At 43.5% G+C, this 10,817-nt stretch overlaps 1 protein-coding gene across 2 annotated transcripts; it reads left to right on the top strand.

Annotated features, from left to right (window-relative positions):
- Nucleotides 1-1,613: 1,613 nt before the first annotated feature.
- Nucleotides 1,614-10,160, top strand: PDCL (phosducin like). Of its 2 annotated transcripts, none has more exons than XM_024998346.2 (4): nucleotides 1,614-1,813; nucleotides 3,516-3,692; nucleotides 7,484-7,665; nucleotides 7,804-10,160. In XM_024998346.2, exons 2-4 carry the CDS (start codon nucleotides 3,521-3,523, stop codon nucleotides 8,353-8,355), a joined length of 906 nt encoding a protein of 301 aa, XP_024854114.1. In that variant the 5' UTR covers nucleotides 1,614-1,813; nucleotides 3,516-3,520; the 3' UTR covers nucleotides 8,356-10,160.
- The last annotated feature ends 657 nt before the right edge of the window (nucleotides 10,161-10,817 follow it).

Below are 10,817 nucleotides of genomic sequence, written 5' to 3'. Positions count from 1 at the left end.
TGTCGAAGATGTGAAAGACCAGGTGTGAACTGCTTTGCTTAGAGGGTAGGGGAATAGTCTGCCCAGGGCAACTAGGATTGTTCAGCAGCTCTGAAGGCTCCCTCAAGACTTGAAGCCTTAAACTGAAAGTGAATTTTGAAGGAAAAGGAGCCTCCGTGCATGAAGAAGACCACTGCTTCAGGGAGATGTGAGAGGAAATAAAAAAAAAAAGGTAAAGCATTTATCTGGTGGTGGTTTAGTTACTAAGTCGTGTCTGACTCTTGCAACCCCATGGACTGTAGCCCATCAGGCTCCTCTGTCCATGGGATTTGCCAGGCAAGAATATTGGAGTGGATTGCCATTTCTTTCTCTAGGGGATCTTCCCAACCCAGGAATCAAACTTGGGTCTCCTGCATTGAAGGCAGATTTTTTACTGACTGAGCTATGAAGGAAGCCCAAGCATTTATCTAGTATTTAACAAATATTTTGGCTGACTCTCCTATATAGAGACTATTGCTGGGTGCTGGCTTGTCACTTACTTTAAAATTTTTATTATTTTTGGCCACCAAACAAAGTGTGGGATCTTAGTTAACTGACCAGAGAAGGAACCAGGGGTCCCCTGCATTGGGAATGCAGAGTCTTAATCACTGAACCACCAGGGAAGTTCCTGGCTTGTCACTTAGAGCAGATCACAAGCATATTTAAGTTGGCTGTTCACAAAATCTGATTACGGTAAGATTATTCACTCTGCAAACAAAAATACAAAAAGTTACCATAGGATCTCTTTATATGAACTTTTCCTAAATTTGGGGATGGGCGTTTTGACTCTTGATAGCCTGGACAAACAGCTTCTCAGAAAAACATGCGCATATACAAATTTGCAGACAAATGCAGGTGGGTTAGAATCACAAATAAAGAATCTCAAATTTTAGGGAAATAAAACTTACCTATATTTTAAACAGTGTACTGTTTTAGTATATTTTGAATGATTCAATTTACACAAAGCTTTCTAGGAGCTACTTCATGTTGTGTATTCGGTGCCTGAATAAGGGCTCAGAATCTGAAATCATTTTACGTTTCCAAAAAGTTCAAAAAATAGTATAGAGTTCCCCTATACTCTTCTCCCAGAATTCCCTTAAGTTTACATCTTACAAAACTGTAGCTCAATTATCAGAACTATTGATAACAATACTATTGTTTCTTGATACACTTTATTCAAATTTCATCAACTGTCTCATTCAAGTCCTTTTTCTGTTCCGGAATCCAATACAGGATTTCACTTTGCGTTTAGTTGTCTCGGACTTGACTTTCTTCTTTTAATCCAAAGTGGCTGTGTGTTCTTGGGCAAAATTAATGTCCAAGCCTTTCTTCTGTCTTACTAGACGTGATGTGATTAACAATCAATAACAATACATGTAGAATGTTTTCGGACAGGTCAAAGACAACGAAATTGTTCTTATTGCTCAAAGCTGGGCATATCTAGCGTGGCCATTCGTTCAAATTAAAACAAAAGTAAAGCAAATAGAAGAGTATTACTTTTGTCGAGAAGTTTGTCCTAAAGTAGGACCCGTAGCTTTCCGCTAGGCCGGCCAGGATGCGCTTCCTCTAATTGGGCAGCGTGTGTCCGCGCTGACGCAGAAAGGCTGCCCTATTGGTCCGCGCAGTCGGGACTCAGGCGGCTTTTCTCCTAGTGCTCAAGGTGCCGAGCCACTTCTCTTCCTCCAGCCGAGCGTTACCCTTCTTCCCGAAGTGCCAGCCTGAAGGATTGGATTGAACGAGGCCGGGGAACTGCACTAAGGTCAGCCGGGAAGAAGCGGCAGGGATAGGGTATGAGGTGAGAGGTGGCAGAGTACAGGTGGTCGGCAAGCCAGGACGAGATGGCCCGGTTGGCGCGGCCCCCGGACCCACAGGGTTTTTGCGGCTTCCCGGCTCCCTCCGCTGGCCCCACCTCCCTCGGGATCCCCCAAGGTTCCGCGCCTCTTTGCCTCCCTTCTGCGGGCCCCGCCCTCGACTACTTCCCCCGAAAGGCCCCGCCTCCTCCGCGAGCCCTCCCGCGGCCCCCGCCCTCGGCCCCCCTTCCTTTAAAGACCCCGCCTTCTCCGGGAGACCTCCCGCGGGCCCCGCCTTCGGCCCCTCCCCTTAAAGGCCCCGCCTGCTCCCCATCCCCTTGCAGCCGCCTACCTAAGGCACCGCCCTCACCGTGTACGCATCCCTGCCGAGTCTCTTATCTTTTCACCTTGCACCACCAGGGCCCCTCTGCCTCTTTAAGTTAGGTTTGGTTCCATTTCTCTCACCGCCCCCCGATCCCGGCTTTGTTCCTGCATCTTTTTTTTTCAGCCCTGCCACTCTGCACCCCCTCGCCCCCGCTTCGTCTGGCTGCCCGGGTCCCTGGATATCCCCACAGATCCGGGCTGTCTCTGTGAACCTGGCAAATTGTGCAGAGGCCTCGTGCTGGGCATTGGCGATCTCTTGTTTTCAAGACCTCCCTGCCCGGTGGGAGAAGTCACTTTGTTACGGAGTCTTAACAGGGGCGTGGATGCCTGTAATCTAGGAAGCACGATATTGCAATGTTCAAAGGAAGGCATGCTGGAGTTACAGCCCCTTCTGGAGAGATCCTCAGGCAGACTTGTGAGGGACTAAGCTGTACTTTTCTCCCCAGATGTCCCAGGCTTCTTCTGATGCAGAAGCTTGGCTCTCACCACCCTAAGTCGTGTGCAACTCTTGCGATCCTATAGACTGGCGCTCCAGGCTCCTTTGTCCATGGGATTTCCCAGGCAGGAATACTGGAATGGGTTGCCATTTCCTTCTCCAGGGGATCTTCCTGACCCAGCGATCGAACAGGTGTCTTCTGCGTTGCAGGTGGTCTCTTTGCCGACCAAGCCACATTAGGAAACTTAAAACACCGGGGAATTATTAAACCTTGTCATGGGCCCCTCTTTTAACCAAAGTTGGTAGGGCTTTCTAGCCCTCACTGGGACGTGGAAGGCAAGAGATGAATGAGTGATGGGCTTAGACAAGCAATGTCTCAGCATCCCACTCTTGGTGCTGCTTTTTGGATTTTTTCCTGAGAATTCTTATCCAGTTTTTCAATTACCAGCAGTCTTGCTTGGTAGGTAAACCAAAAAGTATGTGTAGATAAAAATCCTAAGTCACTCTGTAGACTGCTCCAAGCCACCATCCTACTTCAGGGTATACTGTGTGTACACTGGGTATACTGTTCAGAAGGCAGTGACCCACCCCTTGAGTCTGTCTGAGTGAGGAACCCCCGGGATCTGAGCCCAGCTCAACTGTTTGCTATAAACTTTCAGCAGTGAAACTTTCCTCATCTGAGCCTCAGTTTTACCTTCTACAAAAAGAGCATGATAAGCCCTGTCACAGGATCATTGTGTGGATTTGCTGAGATCCTGCTTATGAAAACAGTCACTTTTAGGGTGTTATAAATAGTAGGATCTGAGCGCAGGTGAGCCCCAACTCTTCAGATTCATGTCTGTCTGATTCAAGCCAGTTAACAGCCTGCTGTTGTCGCCTTCTCCCAGGCACGATGACGACCCTGGATGATAAGTTGCTGGGAGAGAAGCTGCAGTACTATTACAGCAGCAGTGAGGAGGAGGACAGCGACCACGAGGACAAGGACAGAGGCAGAGGTGCCCTGGCTGGCAGTTCCATGCCCGCAGATGCGGACTTGGCAGGTGAAGGCATCTCAGTTAACACAGGTACTGGAAATCCTGGGCTCTGGGAATAGGTTTAAAAAATGTCCATTAAATATGTATCAGAAGTCTCATGATCATTAAAAATGTATCAGAAGTCTCATGATCACTTCTCTGTAATTCCAGTCACACATCTAGAGACAACCCAGTGTTACCATTTCACGGTGCTTCTAGCCATTGCACTGCGCAATACTAACATGTATGCATGGCAGTGTGCTGATGATTCAAATAGCCCGATCTGTGTTTTGAGTCTGGCTTCTCAAATGAATAGGTGTTTGATATCCCATAAATCATGGGTATGAGTATATTGGTAGTATAAATTCCTAGCTATGGGATATTTACATTTCTACATTTTGTTATTTCCAAATTGCTGTCAGTTGAGCTGGTACTGGTTTGTAGTTTAAGCAGGAGTGTGACAGTTCCCATATACATGACATTCTGCTGTGTTACCAAACTTTTTTGATACCGTAATGCCATCCTGATAGATGGCAAATGGCACTTCACTGTAGTTTTAATTTTTATCTTTTTAGAAGGGACAAGTCTTTTTTAAAAAATTTTATTTATTTTTAATTGGAGGGTAATTGCTTTACAATATTATGTTGCTTTCTGCCATACATCAACATGAATCAACCATAGGTATACATATGTCCTCTCCCTCTTGAACCTCTATTCCACTCCTCTAGGTTGGGAGTGACGAGTCTTTTTTTCTAATTTTAAAGGATATGTTCATGTCCTTTGCTCATTTTCAAAATTGGGTACTTGGTCTTTTTCTTCTTAGGAAGCTATATATTAAGGAAATTAATCTGTGGTTTGAGTTGCAAATATTTCTATTTTATTGTTTTTCTCTTGGTTTTTGTTCTTTTTGTGGCAGAAAGTGTTTTTTTTTTTTTTAATTGTTATGTGCTTGAAAGCATTATTTTATAGTTTCTTAGTTTTATTTCTTATGTAAAAGGCCTTTTTCCACTACAGGATTATTAAAAGACTCCCATGCCTTTTAAAAAAAGTATTTTTATGATTTTGTTTGTTTGTTTGTTTGTTTAACACTTAACTGTTGATTTATTTGGAATTCATTTTGTTAAGTGGTAGGACTCCAACTTAATTTTTTTCATATTGCTACCCAGTTATTTCAATATCACTTACTGAATAAGCCATCTTTTCTCCATTGCTTTTGTTTTGTTTTGTTTTGTTTGTTTGTTTTTATTTTTATTGGGCTCTAGGGGATGGGATGGAGAATACCTTTGTAAGTTATGCCCCACTAGGAAGATGTCCATTCTAACTGACTGGGATAGCTTTCAGAGCTTTTTCTTTTTCTTGGAGCCGCTGCTCTTGCTGGCAGCAGCCTCTTCAGGTCCACTGCTGAGTGGCTCCTCCTTGGAAGACAATTTCTGCTTTTTCTAGGGGACCCTCTTGTTTTCTGACTCATCAGGGTCAGTAACTGGTTCCTCTTTGGGAAAAGATTTCTTCCTCTTGGGAGGACTTCCAGTACCAGCTGTCTCTTCAAGATCACCACTAACTAGCTCTTCCTGGGAAAAAGATTTCTTTTTCTTGGGTTTGGAAAAAGAGACAGATGGATCTTCCATTTCATTCTCCCGAAGAGCCTCCTGGGGCTTTTGCTTTTTCTTCTTTTTGGGTCTTTCACTTGTCTCCTCACACTCCTCCGGGGCACTGCTATTTTCTAAAGAAGCCAGGGAAATTGCAGCCAGCCTTTTCTTTTCCTTCTTCAAGTGTTTCTTCTCCTGTTTCTTGAGCTTCCTAGTAATCGTGGCAGCCACTTCCTCTGCCTGAACCATTGCGTCCTTCATGACATCCAGATTCTTTCAGGGAATCTCTCCAATCTCATAGAAGGACAGCCACTCCTCAACTTGTTCTCGAAGCTTCTCCCCCAAAACACTGGTGGGCACCTCAGAGAAGCAATCAATTCGTGAGGCAATACTGCATTTGTTTGCCAGGTATCAGGAGATGCGACCTTGTTCTTGGCAGCTGCTTGGCCAGTGAAGGTAGAGTGGAAAATGAGTCTGTATTTTGGGGTGTTACCCCTTGTCTTCAAGGCTCTGGAAACTTGGTCCCTTTACTGGGCCCAGGGAATCACTCAGACACCAGGACTGGCCATTTCTCCATTGTTTGAAGTGCCAGTTCCATCTTTTACTGAATTTCTGCTTGTATTTGCGTCTTTGGCTGTACTTGGTAGTCTCTCCCACTGATTTGTCTTTTAATATCACAGTGTTTTTTTCTGTTTTAATGACTTACCTGTTTATAGCTGCACTGGGTCTTCGTCGTTTCGCGGGGGCTTCTGGTTGCGGTGCTTGGGCTTCTCGTCGCAGTGGTTTCTCTGGTTGTGGAGCACAGGCTGTAGGGCCCGTGGGCTTCAGTACTTGTGGCACACGGGCTTAGTTGCTCTACAGACCATGGAATCCTCCCGGACCAGGGATTGAACCTCTGTTCCCTGCTTTGGCAGGCGGATTCTTCACCACTGGGCCACCCGGGAAGTCCTCCCACACTGCTTTAATTATTCCGTTATAACATGCTTTAGTATCTGGTAAGCCTGGTCCCCATACAGAACTCTTCTATGTCATTATTTTCTTAACTCCCGCTTTCTTATTTTTCCAAAGGAGCATGCATACGTGTGTAATCACATATTTTCATCAGAAATGCATTAAATATATGGATGTATTTAGGGATAATTATGCCCTTGTGATGTTGTGTTTTCCTGGTCAGGAATATGGTATTGCTTTTCCATTTATTCAGGTCCTTCTTAGTGTTTCTTGGCAACATTTTAAAGTTTTCTTCATACAGATATTTATATATTTTTTCTAGTGACGACAAATGAACCTTGACCTCCCAGTCTCATGTCTTGTGATGACAAAGGTTTATTTCTCAGTCATGTTACTTGCTACCCGTATCGATCACCAGCTTGCTTCTGCTTCATATGTCCTGTCATTCCAGGAACAAGGCTGAAGGAGCAGCCCCTTTGGGGACACACTGTTCTCCTGACCAAGTGTAGAGAAAGAGAGGGCTGTTGGAGACATATAACAGCTCGTTAAGTTTTTGCTCAGAATTTAGTGGCCACAGTAAGTCACATGGCCAAACCCTGCATCAGTGGGCTGGGGATACATGTTTTCATCCCAGAGGTGGTATTACAAGTCACGTGGTAAGGGGCAGGGCTATATAGCATGGGGGCCGGGAGGTTTGGGGTTAGTTTGAATAACAGGACAACCTGCCACAATCTTGTTATAAAAAATCAGATAATAAGGAAGTGTGGAAAGAAAAAAGTAAAAGTTCTCTCTCACCAGTCTCCTTACTTCCTGGACATATCCACTGTTAACAGTTTACCTATTTTTCTGGCCCTTTTTCTACATGCAAATATAGAGGTCATACAAATATACATGCACATATACAAATATATGTAAATATTTATACATGAACATATAGTTCTTTTTCTAAAAATTGAAGGATCATACCATGGTATTGTTCTGCATTTTACCTTTTCTTTTTTGACCTAGTATGTTTAGACACTTTTCATGGAAGGGAACCTATAGCTACCTTATTGTTTCTAAGAGTTGCTTTATTTTCCTTTGAGTAGATGAGTCTGAATTCATTTCACTCATCTCCTAACATTGGGTCTTAGTGTAGCCCTTTAATTCTCGCACACCGTCCTGCCATGGATGTGCCTGTGTGTGGACCACGCTGCCCTGTGTGAGTATCCCTGTGCCGTTGATGGAGCCAGCTCTGGACAGATGTGCACTGGCCCCTAATCCCTTGGTCATCTTTGGTCACCTCCACATTCACCCCCAACTCAGGTCCAAAAGGCGTGATCAATGACTGGCGCCGCTTTAAACAGCTGGAGACAGAGCAGCGGGAGGAGCAGTGCCGGGAGATGGAGAGGCTGATCAAGAAGCTGTCCCTGAGCTGCAGGTCCCATCTGGACGAGGAGGAGGAGCAGCGGAAGCAGAAGGACCTCCAGGAGAAGATCAGCGGGAAGGTAATCAGGAGCACCCAGGCCTCGCTCGGAAGCTGCCCCCGATCGCCAGCATTATTAGCATGGCGCCTCACACGTCTTGTGTAACCTGTGTCGCTGTCGGGTTTACATCTCTTACGCTCACTGCTGGTCCCCCCGCAGATGACTCTGAAGGACTTGGCGGTGATGAACGAGGACCAGGATGATGAGGAGTTCCTGCAGCAGTACCGGAAGCAGAGGATGGAAGAGATGCGGCAGCAGCTCTACCAGGGGCCCCAGTTTAAGCAGGTTTTTGAGATCCCCAGTGGAGAAGGATTCCTGGACATGATTGACAAGGAGCAGAGGAGCACCCTCATCATGGTCCACATTTATGAGGACGGCATCCCAGGGACCGAAGCCATGAACGGTTGCATGCTCTGCCTGGCAGCAGAGTACCCGGCCGTCAAGTTCTGCCGGGTGAGGAGCTCAGTGATCGGGGCCAGCAGCCGCTTCACCAGGAATGCCCTCCCTGCCCTGCTCATCTACAAGGGGGGCGAACTGATTGGCAACTTTGTCCGAGTCACTGACCAGCTGGGGGAAGATTTCTTTGCTGTGGACCTTGAGGCTTTCCTCCAGGAGTTTGGATTGCTCCCGGAAAAGGAAGTGTTGTTGCGAACCTCTGTGCGTAACTCTGCCACCTGCCACAGTGAGGACAGTGATTTGGAAATTGATTGACCATCTGGGCCGGTGGCATAGACCCCTCATGGTTTGGGCTGGAAGACACATGTCCGCGTGTTTATTTTCATTCTTTTGTGTGATCTTCCGGCTTTTCCCCCTGTTCTTCATAGTTTCTTTTATGATATGTCAGGTCAAGAAATTCTCTGATCAAATCAGCGTGCTGAATCACCTTGTGGTTAGCCATGAAGTGACTTAACGTTGTATAAACAGGAAGCCAGGCTTTTGAACTGTTTACTTAAGATCCTCTAGCGTGACATCTCTGTTATTGTTTCTAGTCAATATTTACATAGCATCCTAAAGACAGTGTCCTGGAAATTGTCTTCAGATGGTCTCAGAGGTCTCTGCCAGGTCCGGGAGTATAATCCTATAGTTAGTGTGTTATTTGCAACATAAATACTACATTTCCTTCATCAATGATCATATTATATTCACGTGTAATCAGACTCATCGCCATAGAAGGCAGTTAAATTTTTTAACCCCGAGACCCTGTTCTCCCTAGGGTCTTGTTTAAAGGTTCTGGACCACATATGTTTGCCCCATCAACAGGGGTGACCTTTGCTGCTGGAGTCGATGTCCTGCTCAAGTGTTGTTAAGTCTACAGTAGGAGGAAGGATGGAGACGAACTTCCCTTTTGATGCTGGAAGACCAGCTTGATTTAAAAATTAGAGCTCGGATGGAGCTGGGAAGCCTTTTTAAAGAAAGATCTTTGAGTAAGATACCCCTGCTCACCTTTTCTCTTTTTCTCTTTTATTTAACAAGGTAAAATTTTTTTTGTTGTTTAATGTAGCTTTTGTTAATTTATTTTAATATTGGAAAAGTAACCAATATTCAAGAAAGGAAAATTTACCAAAATACAGAAGCAAAAAAAAAAAAAAAGAAAATTAGAATAATCTCTAATCTTACTACCTAGGATAAAACACTATTAATATTTTGGGATATTTCCTTCCAAAGTGTTTTCTTTGTATAAACAGACATTTCGTGTGCTTGTTGTTAAAAAAACAGTGGGATCATTCTGAACATACTGTTTTATAGTATGGTCAGTTAATATATCAAATGTTTTTCTGTGTTACTGAATACTCTTTTACAACATTTTAAAGTTGCTGTTTATTCCTTTGTATAGATGTGCTGTGATTTGCTTGGTGGTTGTCTCTTAAAAACAACCTTTTAAGAGGTAGTTCCTCTTTAAAAAGGAAAGCAGCAAAGATTTTTTTTTATTCAAAAAGTAATTGATGTTCATTATAGAAAATGTAACAATAATTATTAAACTAAAAAGAGATTTAAAAAGCCTTGTAATTCCACCAACCAAAAATAATCCCTGTTATCATTTTACAGGTATCTTTCTGGTCTTCTTTCTTTATGTTTATGATAATGATTGTCTTTTGAGTTTTTTTCCTCTTATTTTTTTACTTTGAACTATGTACATTGTAGGGTCAGGAAAAATATAATCAGTAGTTAAATGCTAGCTTTAAAGTTCAGTTTTGCTTTTCCTGGCTTTTTAGGAATCAACTAACTGTAATGGGGTCTTGACAGTATCACTTGCAGTTAACCAGAAAAAGAAACTGCATGTTTGTTTGTTTTTTTTTAATTAAAAAAAGCTTACTGTAGAAAGTATTTGGGAAGTATAGAAATTAGAAACAGAGACAGCTGTTGTCAGTGTTCTTGTTTATTTCCTTCCAGCTTTTTCAATATTTTTAATAACATTGAGAGCTTATTGAATTTAGTTCAGTGTTTTGTTTAACTTAATATTGTATCATAAATGATGCTTTGACGTGTTAAATTTTAAATAAATAATTTTTAATGGCCTCATAATATTTCATCATTTGGATAGACCAAACTTTATTTAACTAGTTCCTTGATATTGGATATTTAGATTCCTAGCTTTGGGCTAAAACACGTAGTATCTTTGTATTTGGGCCTATATTTTGGATCATTTTCATAGTATAGACTTCTAGAAGAGGAATTATTGGGTAATAGAAATATTTTAAAAGCTTTTATAAGCTGTCTTCTGTTCTCATTGGAAATGAAAACATGCTCTCCCAGCACCTTGACTTTGCCTTTCAAGAACAGAAATTCTGGGATAAAGTGAATAGACATAGAATGGGGAAATCCTGTCCCAGGGGAAGTGGAAACAGCACAGGCTTTGGAGCCAGCCAGATCAAATCCTGTCTGTTCCTCACTGGTGGTAGAACTTCTGGTGAGGCACCTAGCCTTCTTGAAACTCAGTTTCCTCAGCTTGGCAATGGGAACATCAGTGCTTCATGGATTGTTCAGTTGTTCTCCATGTGTGATCCCAGGACTGCAGTGTCAGCCTCACTGGGGAACTTGTTAGAAATGCAAAATCTCAGGCACCCCCCTGGACTAACTGCATTGAAAATTCTGGGAGTGGCCCAGCACACGTTTCACAAGCCCTCCAGGTGGTTCAAGTTTAAGGATCACCAACCTGTTGATTAAGGTGAGTG

The sequence above is a fragment of the Bos taurus genome, chromosome 11 (genome assembly GCF_002263795.3).
Source record: "Bos taurus isolate L1 Dominette 01449 registration number 42190680 breed Hereford chromosome 11, ARS-UCD2.0, whole genome shotgun sequence".
NCBI lineage: Eukaryota > Metazoa > Chordata > Mammalia > Artiodactyla > Bovidae > Bos > Bos taurus.
This window is presented reverse-complemented; position numbering and strand designations above follow the sequence as displayed.

What these genes read in the sequence shown, in the direction of transcription:
- PDCL (XM_024998346.2), top strand. Translation starts at nt 3,521, where the DNA reads ATGACGACCCTGGATGATAAGTTGCTGGGAGAGAAGCTGCAGTACTAT. An exon ending in AGGCATCTCAGTTAACACAG is followed by an intron (nt 3,693 to 7,483) that starts GTACTGGAAATC and finishes CCCCCAACTCAG; the next exon opens with GTCCAAAAGGCGTGATCAAT. An exon ending in AGGAGAAGATCAGCGGGAAG is followed by an intron (nt 7,666 to 7,803) that starts GTAATCAGGAGC and finishes GTCCCCCCGCAG; the next exon opens with ATGACTCTGAAGGACTTGGC.